We start from the raw sequence: 18,379 nt of genomic DNA on the forward strand, positions 1-18,379 counted from the left end.
TAAAACTCACTATATAGACCAGTCTGGCCTCAAACTCACAGAGATCCACCTGCCTCTGACTCACAAGGGCTGGGATTAAAAATTTGTGCCACCAAAACACCTAGAGCTGCAGTAAGCACGGCATCCACAAGTTAGGCAAAGATCACTTTTTGCAAATGGAGAAACTGAGGCATGGAGACATCAGCTAGCTGCTTCCTGATATACCAAAACTTAAGCCCAGGTCTCATCTCTCTCCAGCCAACCACATTTCCATGATCAGAAGAAAGGCTATCTACCCCAGCCTACCTTCCCATTCTCCCACACCCAGGCCAGGAGGGTAGTATTAAACAACACAATTTGAGAAAGTCTTGGGAAAACAAGATTCATGTTTTATTTCCACAGAGAAACTCAAAAGTAGCAAGCTTCTACTGTAAATGGTCACAGTGACTTCCAGTCACAAAGAGCAGAGGGGGAAGAAAGTGTCGGGGTCATCCGTTGAGGCGGGTGGTCAGACACATTACAGTGCAATGGGAAGAACAGATAAAGCAGGTCCCCAGCTGGGAAGATGGGGGTGTCAACACCCAGGCGGGGCCTCACAGCAGAGAGAGCTGCAGGGAAGCGCAGTCAGACTCCCTGAAGACCGGTGTTCATGAGGTCTCAGAGTGACTGGAAAGAATTTTCTAGAAAGAAAAAAGAAGAAAACCAGATGATAGAATGTGGCCTTTTCCTAATCTGTGGAGACTGGATACACTTTCCTGCAGTTTCCTGGCTTCTTAGCTGTCCTTCCCAGGGAACCCTTCAGTTCCCTCACTTTCACTCCCATATAAAACAAATTCACTGTCTCACCAACTTCATGACCACTTCCCAGGCCGGGGCCCATGGTGCACACCTGTAATCCTAGCACCTGGTGGCCTGAAGCAAGAGGATTAAGAGTTTGAGGACAGATTGGACCACACAATGAGACCCTGTCTCAAAAATACAAAACAGAGGGCTGGAGAGATGGCTCAGTGGTTAAGAGCACTGGCTGCTGTTGCAGAGGGTCCAGGTCTGGTTCCCAGCACTGGCCTGGCAGCTAATACCCATCTGTCTATAACTCCAGTACCAGGGGATCCAAGCTTCTGGCCCCTCTGGGCTGAAAGCATGTCGTGCGTTTACCTGCATGCAGTCAAAACACTCACACATAAAATAAAAATACCTAAAAACGTATTTTAAAAAACACAAACCAACAAAAATATATTTCCCTTCAGGAACCTGCCTCTGAGCCCCCATTCCCATGCTCACCTCTCCGTAAGTGCCCCAGACCTTCCCATCCTCCTCTCTGTCCTTCACCCAGCATTCCATCCTTCTGGTGCTGTGCCCTCAAGGTCCCCTCAATTCACCTCATGGGTGTTGTACTCGTGTCCTGGGATATTTTCTAAAATGTCTTTCGCAACACCCCATAAAGGAACCTGCTTTTATTTTCTTTCTTTAATTTATTTATTTATTTATTTATTTATTTATTTATTTATTTATTTGTCTTTTTTGAGACAGGGTCTCCTTGTAGCCCCAGCTGTCCTGGAACTCACTATGTAGACCAGGTTGGCCTCGAACTCACAAAGATCCACCTGCCTCTGCCTCCCAAGTGCTGGGATTAAAGGCGTGCATCACCACGCCCAGCATTTATTTATTTACTTTTATGTGTATGAATGTTTTCCCTCCTTGTATGAGTGCACCGCATGCATGCAATGCCTGATGAGGCCAGAAGAGGGAGACGGAGCCTATGGAATTGAGGTTATGGGTGGCTAAATGTGAGCTGCCTTGTGGGTGCTGGGAACTAAACCCGGGTCCTCTGCAACAATAGCCAGTGCTCTTAACCACTGTGACATCTCTCCAGCCCTGAACTTACTTTTATTTATCCCTCTTCAGTATCCCTCAGAGGAAACCCGACTTTATATGGTTGCTTAGAGGTCCAAGGAAATGCCCAGGTCCCAGTCTGCCCCAGAGGGCAGCCTCTGCTCCTTGCATGTGGCCCTTGTATGGCCCACTCTGACACTTACCTACCAAAACTTCAGCCACTTCAGTAGGCCTGGCTGTGCTCGGGAAGCCTTCAGGACAAGGAGAATGGCAAGTGGACATCACATTGTTTCCTCCACCCTCTCCAGCCTGGAGCCCCTTCCATCTCCAATCAGATTGTCTCTAACCCCCCTACTCACCGAGGATGAAGTCGTGACTGCTCCCTGGAAAGAGAAGATCAGAAAAGGTGACATAAGGCCACTACAGCCCTCCTTGGGCTTTGCATTATCAGCAAGCCTCCATTATCATCAGCAAGCCTCCATTATCAGCAAGCCTACTTTATCAGCAAGGTCCTCCAGGCTGTGGATATTCAGTGTGCAGATTTTTTTCCACAGCATACATTTTATCCAAGATAATATTGACTATGCCTCCCCAACACACAGGGACCATGGGGAGTGGAAACAAGAGAGGATCCCTTTTGCCCACAGGCTGGAGAGAAGCCAGCCACGGATAGTGGACAGGTGACACATCTACAGGCGGTGCTAACTTTGTCTGCTCCTCCTTGTCCTTAACAATCTTCTTTATGTCTTTGTTTTGCTTTGGTTGTGGCTTTTGGGTGCTGGGAAATGGAATCTAGAGTCTCATATATAGGCAAGTGTTCTACCACTGAGCTACATCCTCAACCGTGTGTGTGTGTGTGTGTGTGTGTGTGTGTGTGTGTGTGTTTTGAGACAGGGTCTCCCTGTAACCCAACCTGGCCTGAAACTCACTATGTAGACCAGGCTGGCCTTGATCTCACAGAGCTCTGCCTGCCTCTGCCTCCTGAGTGCTGGGATTAAACTTGACCTTTATATTTTGAGGCAAGATTTCAATACGTTTCCCAGGCAACACTTGAATACACTCTGTAGCCCAGGCAAGCCTTAAACTTGTCATCTTCCCACCTTAGCACTACCCTCTGCCCCAACCCTAGTAGCTAGATTATAGGCTTGTGCCAACATGCCGGGGCTTCTCGTATATTAACAGAATACATATAATATTTACTGTCCTGAGAGATGGAAGGGAATTCCTGGCCTGGGTTTTCTTTGCAAACCTAATCGGTATCTAACATATTCTCTTTCTAATGTTGTAATATTACTTTATTTATTTCTTTCCTGGTTGGTTGGTTGGTTGAAATGCTGAGGCTGGAGCCCAGGACCTTACCTGTGCTACACAAGAGTTTTACCACTGAGCCACACCCCCAGCCTCTAAGACTGCCTTTTTATATGTTATTATTTTTTATTTTATTTATTATTTTTATTTTATGTGTATGCTTGTATTGCCTGCATGTAGGTAAGTGCACCCATGTTGTGCAATGCCCAAGGAGGTCAGAAGAGGCTGTCAGATCCCCTGGGACTGGAGTTATGGACAGTTGTTAGGTGCCATGTGGGTGCTGGGATTCGAATCTGGGTCTTCTGCAAGAACAACCAGTGTTCTTAACTGATGAGCCATCTCTCCAGCCCCTTATATATTATTATTATTATTATTGTTGGTGTTGTTGTTGTTATCATTACATTTATTTGTTTATTTTGTGTGGGAGGGTATGTGCATGCCACGGCCCATGTATGGAGGTCAGAGGACAACCTGAAGGAATTGGTTCCTCCTTCCATCAGTTGAGTCTCAGGGATCAAATTCAGGTCATCAGGTTTGGCATCAATCACCTTTAGCCACTAAGCCATGTCGCTGGTCCCTAAGACTGCCAAACTTCTCAAGTATTTTCTTCCGTTTTGTTTCCTCTGAGACATGAAGCCTGCTGTTTCTCATCAACTAAGAGTTCTTAAACTAGCTTCTCAGAAGTGCTGGTCTGCTTCCCACTGCCCTAGCTGCTCTCAGCAGAGGGAAAGAGAGCAACCCTGTGTGATGTGCCTCCTTGTGCCCAGTCCCTTGGATGTGATGTGTTCCAGCCGATTCTTCCCAGAGCATCATGATGTCCAGTTTCTGTCTCATACCAAGGCTGCTCTTTCAGCCTTCTCTGAGAGGGTGGTTATATGGGGTTTCTATCCCCCACCCCCACCCACATCCAAGCTGTGGAAGCCTGGCTTTCCAAAGGGATGGGGGAAGGAGGTAAGTCTCTCTCCCGACTCAGCAGAGAGCCCCAGGGAAATAAAAGGTTTTGCAAGACTCACCTTTGCGGAAGTCTTGGCATAGTACTGCCAACTATAAGTAGGTTGCACCTGCTGGTTGTGATAGTAGTTCTGAGGGAACAAAAGGGGGTGGGGGAGGAGTTATAGAAGAGAAGGGATGAAGGCATTCTGCTGTATAGTAACACCCTACTCCCCTGACCAGACCAGAGGTTTCTTAAAGTCCTTGTTTTGTCCACCTGCCTTTGCCTCTGGAGAGTTGGGATTAAAGGTGTGTGCCACCGTGCCCTGCTCTATGACTTGGATTTTCTTTCATGTCTATCCCACAGGGCCAGCCAGAACCCACCCCATCATCAGCCACTTAGCTGTCTACTCTACAGGGCCTGCCTTTTCCTTCCCTAGTATCTCTCCCAGCTCCTGAAGTATGACTTGGGAGGTGAGGACAGGAGACCAAAAGAAAAAGTGGCATTTAAGTCAGGTGGTCGGGTTTTGGGGACAGACTCTTACCTTAGCAGTGACAGCTGCTACCTCGTGCCTTCCTGTATCAGGCTGGGAAAACTATCAGATGGGAAGGTTAAAAGAGAGACATTCAGATTATCCAACGCTGGGAACAGGGCTGAGAGGGACCCAGGGCCTTCCAGGGGAGCCTGAGGACAGAGAACCCACCTGATCAGCGCCACCTGCTCTCTTTTGCAGTGATGAGGCCTGAGAGGAGGACAAGAGCCACAGTCAGCACCTCCACAGTCCTTGAGGCCTTACCAGATGTACACAGCATTGGTGTTGCCTTGGCTCTGCCTCTCTTGGGGCCCTGACACCTCACCAACCACACCCCCGTAATGACCCAAGATAAAGGGACTGGAGGATGCTGATGGCCCAGATAGATCAAGGAAACAGATCCCCACACTCAGGGTTGGGGAGTGATGGTAAAGAGCTGGGTTGAGCACCACCACCACCTCCACATGGGTTGGCAGCTCAGGCTATAGCTGGACTAGAATAACAAAGGAGTTGAACCCACACAGGGCCCTCGGCCCCAGCTAACCATTTGCTCCCGTATGGGCCTCTTAATTCCTGTGCACAAATGCTATTCTCCATAGGTCCCTGGAGTCAAGAAATGAAGGAACATTTAAAGCACTTTGCAGGTGCACAGATGCCATAGCCTTTCCCACATTTGACAGAGATGCTAGCTAGGCACCTTGGGCCATGTATATGCTATGCAAGTGCTGTACCACTGAGCCACACCCTAGACCCTCACTAGGGGATTCTAGGCAGGTGCTCTACCACTGAGCCACAACCCCAGCCCCCTGACACTGAATCTTAACTCAGTCTTGACTTCAATGAGATCACAAACTGGTCACTCATGGGCCTCTAGACATTTTTTTGCTTGGTCTGCTCAGAAAAAAATTAAATTAGTTGCAAATGATTAAAAAACAGATTTCTAGCAGGGCATGGTGGTGCACGCCTTTAATCCCAGCACTTGGGAGGCAGAGGCAGGCGGATCTCTGTGAGTTCAAGGCCAGCCTGGTCTACATAGTTAGTTCCAGGACAGCTGGGGCTACCCGGCGACTCTGTCTCAAAAATAACCCCCCCCCAAAAAAAACCAAAAAAAACAGATTTCTAGCTGTTTTTGAAAATACACACTGTAGCAACACTGATCCTAAGTATGTGTGCATGATGAACACTCGGACAGCCCTGCCTCAGTTCTGGTTCCCAAAGGCCACTAGCCATGAAACACTGAGGTATGGCTTTCTATAGGATCCAGCAGACCTACTCATCCTCCCTGAGACTCAGCCAGTCAGGCCTTCGGCACCTTCCTGAACTTGATCTTACCCTCCTTTCTCCCCTCAGCTTTCCTCCCCTTCACCCCATTTCCATCACCTGAGAGCTGACCTCAGCCCTTCCCCACCTTGTGGTCCTCCACCACACACACTCCCCTGGTGCCCACCCAGCTGTGGCTGTCTCCGAGCCAGGCCAAGTCCAACAGGACAAGCAGTAGAGCAGAGGCAGTGACGGGCTTCATGGCTCTGTTTCCATGGAGTCCCTAAGCCTGGAGTCCTGGGGTTTTATCCTAGGGAGTCCCTCCCACTCTACTCCTTCCATCCACTCAGGGTTACATAAAGCAAGGAAGATGGGACGGGAAGAAGGCATTCTCTCCATCAAGGGAGGGACAGGAGCACCAGCAGGTCACCTGTCAAGGACTCCAAACCTAGAGTTCCCAGAGCTTAACTGCTTCACCCCAAAATAAGACATTCCACCCCATCCCCTTACCTCAATTTCTTTCCAGTTGAAGAAAGGAGTTCTGCGTTTGAAATTCTGGAGGGAGAAAGAAATGAAAGAACCCCCAAGGAGCCAGAACTCAGACAGTAGGAGGTGGCAGCACAGCGGCAGGGTTCCAAGTGGCCATAGAAAAGGCTTACAAGGCCAGGTGTATCTTGGGGTTGATGATAATCATACAGGGAAATTAAGGGTGTTCCAGTTTGAGGTGGTGATAAGACTTAATGAGATGGCCTATCTCAAAGATGAAAAGAGTTGCCAGGTGTGGTGGCACATGCCTGGAATCTCAGCACTCAGGGGGCCAAGACAAGATGATTGTGAGGTAGTTCCAAGCTAACCTGGCTTACATACCTAATGAATTCAAGGCCAGTCTGGGTTTAGCAAGTTCAAAGCCAGCTTGGACTATACAGTGAGACACAAAAATTAAAAACAGGGGGCTGGAGAGATGGCTCAGTGGTTAAGAACACTGGTTGTTCTTGCAGAAGACCCAAGTTCAAATCCCAGCACCCACATAGCAGCCAGCAACTGTCCATAACTCCAGTTCCAGGGGATCTGACGCCACCTTCTGTCCTCCGGGGGAATTGCATGACACAGGAGGACTTACATACAGGCAGGCAATACACTCATATAGCTGGGCATGGTGGCTTACATCTCTAATTCCAGCACTCTGGAGGCAGAGGCAGGCGGGTCTCTGGGAGACTGAGGCCAACCTAGTTTACATAGTGAGTTCCAGGCCAACTGGGGCTTTAAGGAGACCCTGCCTCAAAAAACACAATAACGAAAAACAAAAGAAAAATAACAACAACAAAAAGGTAGGCTGGGTATGTAGCTGAGTGGTAGAGCACTTGTCTAACATATGCAAGGCTCTGGGTTCGTGCCAGCACTGCAGAAATGAAATTTTGTAAAAGGAAAAGAGGGAAAGGGATGATGATGGCTGGAGTTGAAGTGGTCACTTTGAGGGAGGGACAGCACAATGTGGATCCCCAGGTCTTTGGAAAGTGGGGATTTTCCTACCTCCCAGAGCCGGCGGAAGTACAGCAGGGCTCGGGTGCTGGGGCGCGGGGTACGGCCCTGTGAATGAAAGATGGGGGACAGGTTAGCAGGGAGTAGGCCACTGCTCACCTGAAGCCTTGACTCTCGCTCCTGCCTTTTCTCAACCTTCAGAGTTAGTAACAGAAGTCTGGGATGGGGGGGAGGCGGGTACTAACAGCCCCTAGGAGTAGAAGCTGAATTTAGACTCAGAGGGAGAGACTGGCTAAACATCTGAGCCATCATGCCTCTCCTTGACACAACGTAACTGTCACAAACCCTTCAGGACCCAGAACTTTCTGCCTTTGCACCTGCCAAGGTCGCCAGGCATCTCCCCATTCCCATCCCTGGACAACAGTGGTGACAAAGAAAGGAGCAGAGACCAGCAGTGTGGGGCAGCTACAGTTTATTTCCAGGGAGAGGGATAAAATTTAGGGGTGACGGAATAGTCGGGGACTCCCATCCAACTGGTAACTCCTTGTCTGGAGGTCACGGTTTTCCAGGGCTCCCCTTGTCCTGAGCAAAAAAATAGGTTCTAAGAGGATGCTGGAGGGGTGGGGATCCTTGGGAGCAATGGGCTCAGGCAAGGTGGTGGGGAACCCTACTCTCAAAATCTCAGCTGTCCCAGATTAAGCTTGACAAACCTCTGTCCCTGGCCAGGAATAGTCCACAGAGCCCTCCCTTCATCCGTTACCCTGGCTGAAGTCCTCAGCTAGGCTTCTGCCCCACTGGCAAGGACTGGAGCTACGTTTTCTTTCCTGCCCAGTTTGACCTGCCCCTGGATCTGCCCCTCTGGGAAGCCACTTCCTATGTATCCCACCTAGTTAGTATTCCCCAGATGGGAAAAAAATGCCAGTCAGTGCCCTGGCTCTCTTATAAGACCCTTGGTCTCCAAGGTTCAAAGCAAGGAGGGTTGTTCCTGCCAGAAGCTGTTTTCAAACAACAAACAAACAAAAACAAAACAAAAAAAAAACCCCAGAGTTCTCATCCAGCATCCAGGTATAGTAGTACATGACAAGAATCCCAGCATTGAGGAAACTGAGGCAGGAGGATTGCAAGTTGAGGCTAGCCTGAGCTACCTAGTGAGTTCAAGGCCAACCTCAGCTACATTGGGAAACTCTGTATTCAAAATAAATAAAAAAAAACAGAATTTATTTTATTCATTCAAATCAGAAACCCACGACAGCTGGGAAATATTTCTCTCCTATCTCTCATACCCATGGTTCATCCTCCACAGGGCAGCCTCTTTTTCCCGAGGTTTGGGTGATTCTTCTCCGCCACCCCTTCTCCCATAAAGACCCCAAGTCTTGGGAAGCCAAGGATACCAGTTTTCATTATTTTAGACTAAGTGTCATATCATCAGCTGCTCACAAGGGCCAGTCAAGTGGCTGGAATGCCTAATGGTCAAGGTCCACGTGGCCTCTAGAGAGACCCACAGCAAAAAGAAAGGCCACTTGGCCACATAGAAAGGGGGACCCAGAGTGGCTAAATCTTTCCAGAAAAGCCAGCCAATTTTTAAACTTTGTCAAAGAATTCATAGTCTTCTTTTTTTTTTTAAAAGTGTGTCCCTGTGATTCTTGAGATGCCCATGCCTATGCCTTGGATGTGGTCTGTCTTTTTCTTAATAATACCCAACTTTTCAGGGCCTGGTGGCTAAGGCCTGACATTCCAGCTACTCAAGAGACTGAGGCAAGAGAATCTTGAGTTTGAGAATCTTGAGTTGTCCCTCCTTGGACAACTTAGTGAAACCATGTCTCAAAAAGGAAGAAGAGACAGGGGTGTAGCTCAGTGGTAGAGCACCTGCCTAGAATCCCCCAGTGAGGGGCTGGGGGCGTGGCTCAGTGGTAGAGCACCTGCCTAGAATCCCCCAATGAGGGGCTGGGGGCGTGGCTCAGTGGTAGAGCACCTGCCTAGAATCCAACAGTGAGGGACTAGGGGTATTGGTCAGTGCTAGAGTGCTTATGTGGCACTCTTGTGGCCCTAGAATCAATCCCAAGCATGCAAAAACTAAATAAATAAAGCATTAAAAATAAACCCCAACTTTGCTAAAAAAAAAAAAAAAAGAAAAAGAAAATGTAGTTTAAACAAGGTGCATCAGGCGCCTGCAGTCACAGTTTCTGCTTGGGGACTTTGGATTGTTCTTTGCCCTTCATCCTCTCTCTTTCCATCCAGCTAATCGTGCTGTCAAATCATCCTGGCCAGGGGAGGGGCCCTGTGAAGGGGGAGGGTGCAGCAGGGAAGAGAGAGGTGTTCTAAGTCCCAGCTGTGAAGATTATACATGAACAAGGTCATGACCAAAGCCTGCCACCCATCAGGTACTCAACAGCTGTCCCTGTCCTTTTTTCCCTTGTCTCTGAGTAAATGGTTCTTCATGTGGCCTCATAGCTCTACCTGACTCCTTTCTCAGTCTGTCAGTCTATCTCTTTTGTGTGGTGCTGGTGACTGAACCTAGAGCCTCACACGTGCTAGGTAAACACCCACTGAGCCATACCCTAGCCCCATACTGGGGGATTCTAGGCAAGCGTCCCACCTCTGAGCCATGTCCCCAGCCCCTCACTGATGGATTCTAGGTAGGTGCTCTGCTTCCCTCACCAGTGGATCCTAAGCAAGCACTCTACCACTGAACTACAGCCCTGGCCTTTTTAAATCTTTTTATTATTATTTTGAGATATCACCTCCCTAAGTTGCCCAGGCTGGCTGTGAACTCATAATCCAGGCTGGCCTTGAATGTGCTGATCTTACTGCCTCTGCCTTCCAAATAGCTGGGATGACGCACCTACACCTGTAATGATTAGCTCTTAACTTTCTCCTTAACTTTATGGGTCTAAAAGGGAAACAGGTTGAGGACTCACTGGATTCCGCTTGTTTCAACATTAAAGTTAAAGGAGGTCTAACCCCTCTGCTCATCGGTTTCCAAACTGTCCTTCTCTTTCCCAGTCTCCACTGGCTCCCTGTCTGCCAACTCATTTCGTCTGAGCATTCACTTAAATACCTTCTCAGTGACCATCGTCACTGTCCCCCTGCCTTACCATGAAGAGCTCTAGCTCTCTTCTCACTGTTCCTCTGGCTCTCAGATCGGTTATGCACGGCCTTCCAGCCTTACCTTGTCCACGGCATCCCAGTTAATGAAACCCATCTTGGACTTGAAGTTCTGCACAGAAAAAGAAATGACCAAATCAGATGAATAGAAAGGGGCTAGGGAGTTGGTTCTCCCAAGGAGAGCAGAGCCATCTTACAGAACTCACCTCCCAGAAATTGTCAAAGTTGAATGGTGTGGAAGACGTCTCAGAGTTCTAAGGAATGGATGAGAAATGGCAGGAGGTTAAGAGTTCACTTTGTGAGCAAGAGGCAGGGGCCGGAGATGTGAGTGCCAGGAGGAAAGATAAAGTGTGCCTGACACACCAGTCCCAGTCCAAGGAGGAACAAGGCTCACCACAGTGTTGACTCCGTTGATTGCTTCATTTCTGCCACTGTCCCCATGCTCCTGGGTGGGGAAAAGGGGACTGATGTTCAAGGCTTATGTTTCCTGTCATACAAGCACCTGTCAGCCTGTCGCTGTCCCACCCATCTCCACCGGGACCCGAGTGTCTCTCCTCCTCTCTGTAAACTTTTTCTCTTTTTTCTTCTGTACCTGCAATTCCGACTCAAAAAGCCATTTCTCTAGACCAACTTTGACCACCTAGTCTTGAAACAGAGCTGGCCTCAAACTTGTGGTAACCCTCCTGTGTCAAGCTCCGGAGAGCTGGGATTACAAGGATCTACCACCATGTTTGGGCGTGGTGGCTCACACCTTTAGTCCCAGCACTCGGGAGGCAGCCGGATCTCTATGAGTTCAAGGCCAGCCTGGTCTATATAGTGAGCCAGCTGGGGCTACAGGAAGATCCTGTCTCAAAAAGACCAAAAAGTAAAAAAGAAAAAAAAAAAAAAAAGGACCCACCATCATGCTGATTCTTATATTCATATCCTTGCCTCCGCCTCCTCCTGTTCCCCCAGACACCAGTGGTAATGACAATGGGTGATCCCACTGTGTGCTAAGCACAAAGCCTTAACCTGCCATAGGACTTTATTTATCCAGAGGTGGCCAGCAGGTGGCGTCAGGCTCTGTCTCTATGCCAGGACCCTGCACCACCTTGATCTGGTTATGATACAGAAAACTCTTCTGTAGCAAAGGAAGGTTAACAAATCAGGCCTCCTTGTCAGCACCTTACACAAGGAAGCCTGGGTTCAAAGAGGTTAACTGAGTTGCCTGAAGATGCACAGGTGCCAAGGGATAGAGTGGACGTTTGAGTCCCCAGCTTCCAAAGTCCAGTGAATTTCCACTTCTCTACACTGACTTATTAAGCACATTTAAAAGTATGTGTGTATGTACATACATACATATATGTGTGTGTGTGTGTGTATATATATATATATATATATATATTCCCTCATCTTTCTTTTTTTTTAGTACTGAGAACTGAACCTAGAGTCTCACCTATTTTGAGCAAGCTCTCTACCACTGAACCATGCCCCCAGCCCCTCACTGAGGGATTCTAGGCAGGTGCTCTACCCCTAAGCTACCCCCCTCAGCCTTCTTTTACTTTCTATTTTGAGACAAGCTGTCACTAAGTTGCCCAGGCAGACCTTGAACTCACTCTGTAGCCCAGGCCATTCTTTTGCCTCAGCTTTCCCTTCCTGTAACTGGGATTACAGGCCTGTGCCTCCAGGCCTGGATCCCTTTGACGTCTCTTCTGTTACTTTGGTCTGATTTCCCTGTTGCCATCAGTATGACTCTGATCCCAATGGAAAGAGGAAGGGACGAAGTGATGGAGGAGGAGAGGGAAGTCCTAGACCTCCATTTTAGTTTCCTGATAGTCACCCAGTCATTTCAGGGCAATTTACGAGAATAGGTATTTTTGTCCCTTGGCAGTCTGTCCCACACTGCACCATCCCTTCTGCTAAAGCTACCCTTGGCTTACCTCATAGTCATGGGGGCCCCCAAGGAGACGGCTGTTCTCTCTGCTTTCCTGGGGAGACAGAATGTGCAGAAGTCAGTGAGGGAGAGAGGGCAGGACAGAGTGCAGGTGGGGGCGCTTCCCAAAGCAGGAGATGGAGACTAGAGTTTGAGGTAGCTCTCTCTCAGGCAGCTTCACCAGATCTGGCTCCCTTATGTTTACAAATATATCTCCATCTGTTGATATTTCTGCAACTTGCCCAGAATCCTGCAAGAGGTGCCTTTGCCCCTGGTCAGGCTGCTGGACTGAACTGAAACAAACTAGAAACCCCAGATGGGCTGGTGTCTGTGCCAGGCAGAAAGGGGATGGCAGCTGGTGAGTCAGCAGGACCGAGGTGTGCTAGGTGAGTCAGCAGGACCGAGGTGTACTAGGTAGCCACCGCCTACTGATTGGCAGCTCCACTGTTACTGATTGGCAGCTCCGCTGTCTCTTCCTCTTTCCCAGAAGTAGCCAGTAGACCTGGCTTGGATGCTGGGCCACCCGCCTTGTTAGTATTGCTATAGGAGACTGGAGTCTATTGTGTTCTCTGTGGGCACAGTCTCTACTCTCAAAGGTTGTCATCCCCCTGCCCTCGTGTCCCCAGAGGCCCCTAGTGCCTCCCTTTCTCTGCTGAAGTTCTGGAGGGATAAGAGAGTAAAAGCCTCCTGTTGTAAAGCTGGAGGCCAACTTCAAAACTGTGTGTACTGGTATAAAAGATTCTTCTGGGTGGGAGCTGGAGAAATGGCTCAGCAGTTAAGAGCACTGGCTGCTCTTGCAGAGGACCTGGATTTGGTTCCCAGCACCCACATGGTGGCTAACAACCATCTGTAACTCCACTTACAGGGGATCCAACACCCTCTTCTGGCCTTGTGGGCATTATGCTCACTTACATGCAAAGTAAAACACCCATACACATAAAATAAATAAATAAAATGTTCAAAAAACTAGAAACAAGAGTTGTCAGCTGGAAGAACTTTACTTAAAACCCGGGACCCATAAAAGTGAAACCCTAATATAGCAGGGCTTCAGAGCCAGCTCTGCTCGGCTACCCCTGTCTTCCAATCCCATCTTGCCCCTTGCCCATTGGGCCTCTAGGGAGCCAGTGTTCCTGAATCCCAGCCCCACCCCAGATCTTCTGGCTCAGCCTGCATTTTGCACAAGACCTCTAGGTGTGGACAGGAGTGCCACGCTTAGTCAGCATCACAGCGAGTGCTGACCCTACTGCCCAGATTTCCAGAATAACTGGGAGGACGTGTGCAGTTCACTTCTCTGTCCAAGTTCACTGGATCTGTTCACTGGCTAGGGATGGGACCTTTGAAATTACTGTGCTTCTAAAATGGACTGAAATCAGAGAGGGCCTTGTGGTGCATGTCACCCCAGCACTTAAGAGGCTGAGGTATGAGGATTGAAAGTCTGAAGTTAGTTTGGGCCGCAGAGCAAGACTCTATCTCAAAATAATTAACTAATCAGGGACTGGAGAGCTGGTTCCATGGTTAAGAGCACTGACTGCTCTTGAAAAGACCTGGGTTTGATTCCTAGCACCCACACAATGACTCACAACCATCTATGATTTCAGTTCCAGGGAATCCGATGCTCTCTTCTGACCTCCCCAGGCATTGTATGACATGGATGCACCTTCCTACATTCAAGCAATGCACTCATACACATAAAATAAAAAATAATAAATAAAATATATTTTTAATTATCTAATCAACATGCTACACAGAGATTTCTCACATGCTCACATGAATACAAAACAAGGCTTAACGCTTAAGAGTTTGCCATCAAAGTTCAAGGCCTTGATGAAGCATGCCTGTAATCCCAGCACTCGTAAAGCTAAGACAAAAGGATTGCTGTGAGTTTGAGGGCAGCCAAACCCAACCCTGCCAGTGAGACCCTGCCTCAAAAAAAAAAAAAAAAAAAAAGGAAAAAAAAGCTGGGGAATACAGATCAATGTAGAGCACTTGCCTAAAATCTACCAGTGAGGGGGTGAGGGTGTGGCTCAGTGTAGAGCACTGGCCTAGATCCACTGAGAGGCGGGGAGTGTGGCTTAGTGTAGAGCACCCACCTAGCAAGGTCAAGGTGCTAGATTCAATCCCTGGTACCACAAAGGAATAGAGAGATGGCCGTCTATAATCTCTTTGGAGATCGTAGGTAGTTTTAGGGAACTATGGTTGGTTTTGGTTTCTTCTTCCTTAAGTATGGGTTCCCTTAGATGGTTGAATAAGTGCGGACATCGGGGACAAGGCTGAGCAAAGTAGGACTCTGAGGAACACAAAGTGGGCTCCTGAGGCTGGACACAGTCACAGTGAAGAAAGGCTCTCCCTACACACATGAGTTGGGCACTCACCTGACTCCCAGATCCTCCAGTCACACGCATGTCATTCCCTGAGTTGTCACACTGTGGGAGGAGGAAGATTTTTCTCAGTGCCCTCTTGAATAGCAATACCAGCCCCCAAAGGGCAGCACTGTAATCAGATCCCCCTTGGAGCAGACATGCGGGGCAGTCTTGCCCATGTTCAACTAAGCCCACACAGCCCAGCCTGACCCCCCTCTTCCAAGATCTGTGCCCACGTGGGCTTCCTGGCCACTGACCTCAGGTCTGTTTCCTCCACCACTGCCACCTCTGCTGCCTGAGGATGAGCCAGTTCCCTACAAGAAAAGAGTCCATGTAACGTCTTAAAAGCTTGTGCAAAAGAACCAGGAGCTCCAGCTATCTCTCTAGCTTCCGTTTGTTCCCCATCTTTGGCCATCTGGTTGCTGGAAGAAGTTCAACTTGAGTTAAAGTGAGTCAGGTATGGCCCAGGATGTCTGGAAATGTACAGTGACTTTAAGAATCTGAACTGTTAGTACGCCATATCTCTCTCTCTCTCTCTCTCTCTCTCTCTCTCTCTCTCTCTCTCACACACACACACACACACACACACACACACACACAGAGTTACACATGTAGTTATACACACACACAGAGATTCACATACACACACATAATAAAAAAATAATTTTTTTTGCCAAGTGTGGTGGTGCATGCCTTTAATCCCAGCACTTGGGAGGCACAGGCAGGCAGATGTCTGAGTTCGAGGTCAGCCTGGTCTACATAGTGATTTCCAGGCCAGCTGAGGCTCCTTCTCAAAAGACCAAAAAAAAAAAAAAAAAAAAAAAAAAAAAAAAAAAAGCTTTTTTAAAGAAGCTGCCACTAGGGGGCAGGCTGAGGCTCATTCCACCCCAGTCCTTCCTCATCCACCCTCTCCTACACAGAAAGACCCTAAGAATCCTTACCCTGGAGACTGAATAGCCTTCATCAAAATTGGAAGTTTCTATGTCCTGGGTGGGGAAAAGAGGATAGAATCAGGCTCTGCATAGTAAGCCACTTATGATGTTAACAGTGGTTTTTATTTACTTGGTCCATTTTTTTTTTTTGAGACTGTCTCATATAGCTCAGGCTAGTCTTGAATTCACTACACAGCCATGGGTGACTTAGAACTCCTGCCCCTCCTGACTCTACCTCCCAAGTGCTGAGATTCCAGGCATACATCACCATGTTGGTTTATGTGGTGCTGGTTCTTGAGCCCAGGGCTTTGTGCACAGTAGGCAAGTCTCTTACCCATTAAGCCACAGCCACACATGTACTTGCCTCTTTTATTTCGTCTCCCTGTAGCCCCAGATGGCCTGGAACTCTTTATGTAGTCCAGGAGGCCTCGTTCTCACAGAGATCCTCCTGCCTCTGCCTCCTAGTGCTGGGATTAAAGGTGTGTGCCACCACACCTGGTCACAGTTGCCTCTTTTGACTGACATCATTCTCAGACCCCCAAAGAGGTCCATGTGGTCCCTGAGTCTGGACACCCTCTATTGGAGTTCTGTGAGGTGGCCCCTCTTACCTAGCACATGAGGGCTCACATGTGTGCCACAGCTATTAGTGTCTATACCACAATTGTTCTGAAGTTTCCACAGAAACCATACACCCCCATTCTTCTGAGGGTTTTGTTTTGTTTGTTTGAGACACAGTCTTGCTGTAGCTCTGGCTGGCCTCAAACTCACAGCAATCCTCCTGCTTCAACCTCCCAGGTGCTGTGTCATATTATTCCAGACCTACCTGTCTTCTTCCCTCCCCTCACCCCCACCTCTACTCAGCAAGCAGTAAAGGTTAGACCAGAGCCAGAACTGCCCTTGCCAAGGTGGCATAGATGGGAAGGGAGCCGGCAGAGTGAGAAGTCGGGGTGCCTGTGTAAGGAGCCCTGTGGTTGGTACTGGAAAGGTGGAGACAAGGGCTGAAAAGCCCAGGTTGATCACTGTCACTGAGGCCATCTACTCTAGAGCTGTGGAAACCCGAGAGCCCATGTCTTCAGGACCTTCACCCCATTCCAAGAAGCAAAACTTACCCTGGACCCAGTGCTGCTGCCACCATGGCCACTGTTGCTGCTGCCTTGGTTGTTACTTCCATGACTGCTACTTCCATCGCTGCTGCTACCACCGTTGCCATGGCTACTGCTGCTTCCGCCGCCTCTGCCACCACCTCCACCACTACTTCCCTTAGGGGCACGAGAACCCAGCAAGGGCTAAGGATAGGGACTCAAGATTGTGTTCCTCACAATCTTACATATTCCCAGCCCCATCTAAGGATCAGAACATCCCAGTGTTGAACCACAGGATATGTCTCCTCTTACCCCAAAGTTGTTGGAGCTTCCACCGGAGCCAGAGGGTGGGGGATTAGTACACTGTGAAGGGAAGAGGAGGAGCCTGTAAGGTCAGAGATGTCAAAGCTACCTCCACAGGCATCTCTGCTCCCTTCCCGCCTTGTCCTCCCAGTTCCCACCCTCTTTCCCAGCCTGTGACCCCCATCCCTCTTCCTTTCCTCCTTGTCCCTCCCCTAGTCTGTCCCATGCACCCAGATGCTCATTCTCTTACCCCTGAGTTTTGGTTGCTGCCTCTCACTGACCCATAGCCAGGCTGAGCCACAGCACCCTGCAGGGAGGGTGAGACTCAGTGTGGGATCTGGAGGATCAGGAGGGGTGGAGAGGGGCAGGGACCAGGGTGGGTCTCAGTAGTGACTTTACCTGAGCATTAGTTTCATAGTTGAATGACCCACCATCAACACCTTGACCCCCAGAGCCGCCCAGAGAGTTGGTTCCAAAGCTGCTTTCTGAGTCCCAAGGAGTCCCTGAAACCCCAGGACTGCCCTGGGCTCCAACGCCACCCTGAGAACGAAACATTCCGTGGCCTCCAGATGTGCCCTGCAAGACAGTAGTGTAGCCATCTCTAACAACTATGGGGGGGGCATGGCAGTAGAGGTAGGGTGGGTGACACCAAAGAAAACTGTCCCAGACGGCCACCCGTTCACCCCTTGAACCATTTCCCAAGCTTCCCAGTCACTCACCCAAGACCCAGAGGTGTGAGCGGCATCTACCCCACGTCGAATGACGTCCTCAGCCTGTCTGCCGGCCTCTCTGCCGGTATTCTCCAGAGAGTGTGCTGCCTCCCCAAGCCTGTGGCTGAAAGCATCCCCCCTGGCCCCGCTCAATGCAGAGCCGCCTTCTCCTCCATGCCCTTGACCAAAGGCATCCTGGATTCCAGAACTGACTGCTTCCTTAGCCCCTTGGCCAACCGCCTCTTCAATTCCAGAGCTGACTGCGTTTCCGCCCCCATGGCCCGCGGCCTCCTGGATTCCTGAGCCAGCTGCCTGGCCAGCCCCTTGGCCCAGAGCCTCCCCAACTCCATGGCTAATGGCATCCCCAGCTCCCTGTGCAGCACCTACCCATGGGCCCTCTCCTCCATTCTGCAGGGGGTTCGCGGTCCCGCTGCCCAGACATAAGGCCAGCAGGAGACAAGCCAGGGACCCCAGTAGCTGCATCTCTGCCCAGCTCCCTCTCTCTCCCCTGAGGGTCTTCTTTCCAACCCAGTCTACTTCCTGTTGCCCTTCTCCCTTCCTCTGGTCGATGGGTCCTCCTGCCTTCTGTCTCTCTGCTTTCTGGTCCTACCTCCCTGGGGACCCACAGCCTCTCTGTTCCCAGACTCCCCTGC

The 18,379-nt window shown here is 49.5% G+C and overlaps 1 protein-coding gene across 2 annotated transcripts; it reads right to left on the reverse strand.

Annotated features, from left to right (window-relative positions):
• Positions 1-347: 347 nt before the first annotated feature.
• Dmkn (dermokine) lies at positions 348-18,379 on the reverse strand. 2 transcript variants are annotated; one of them, XM_029561088.1, is made up of 20 exons: positions 17,736-18,379; positions 17,416-17,592; positions 17,267-17,323; positions 17,026-17,076; positions 16,741-16,890; positions 15,641-15,685; positions 14,957-15,013; positions 14,712-14,762; positions 12,347-12,394; positions 10,822-10,872; positions 10,634-10,681; positions 10,492-10,539; positions 7,374-7,430; positions 6,354-6,398; positions 4,755-4,793; positions 4,596-4,646; positions 4,134-4,202; positions 2,172-2,195; positions 2,016-2,063; positions 348-659 (listed from the first exon to the last, which is right to left on the reverse strand). In XM_029561088.1, the coding sequence occupies exons 1-19, from the start codon at positions 18,207-18,209 to the stop codon at positions 2,016-2,018; spliced, it is 1,590 nt and encodes a 529-aa protein (XP_029416948.1). In that variant the 5' UTR covers positions 18,210-18,379; the 3' UTR covers positions 348-659. The 2 variants fall into 2 exon arrangements, with proteins under 2 accessions (XP_029416948.1, XP_029416949.1); XM_029561089.1 differs by lacking the exon at positions 15,641-15,685.

Source organism: Nannospalax galili, unplaced genomic scaffold (assembly GCF_000622305.1).
Source record: "Nannospalax galili isolate Female #2095 unplaced genomic scaffold, S.galili_v1.0 scaffold833, whole genome shotgun sequence".
NCBI classification, from domain to species: domain Eukaryota; kingdom Metazoa; phylum Chordata; class Mammalia; order Rodentia; family Spalacidae; genus Nannospalax; species Nannospalax galili.

What these genes read in the sequence shown, in the direction of transcription:
- Dmkn (XM_029561088.1), bottom strand. Translation starts at nt 18,209, where the DNA reads ATGCAGCTACTGGGGTCCCTGGCTTGTCTCCTGCTGGCCTTATGTCTG. An exon ending in GCAGCAACCAAAACTCAGGG is followed by an intron (nt 17,077 to 17,266) that starts GTAAGAGAATGA and finishes TTCCCTTCACAG; the next exon opens with TGTACTAATCCCCCACCCTC. An exon ending in CTGGAGGATCTGGGAGTCAG is followed by an intron (nt 12,395 to 14,711) that starts GTGAGTGCCCAA and finishes CTGTCTCCCCAG; the next exon opens with GAAAGCAGAGAGAACAGCCG.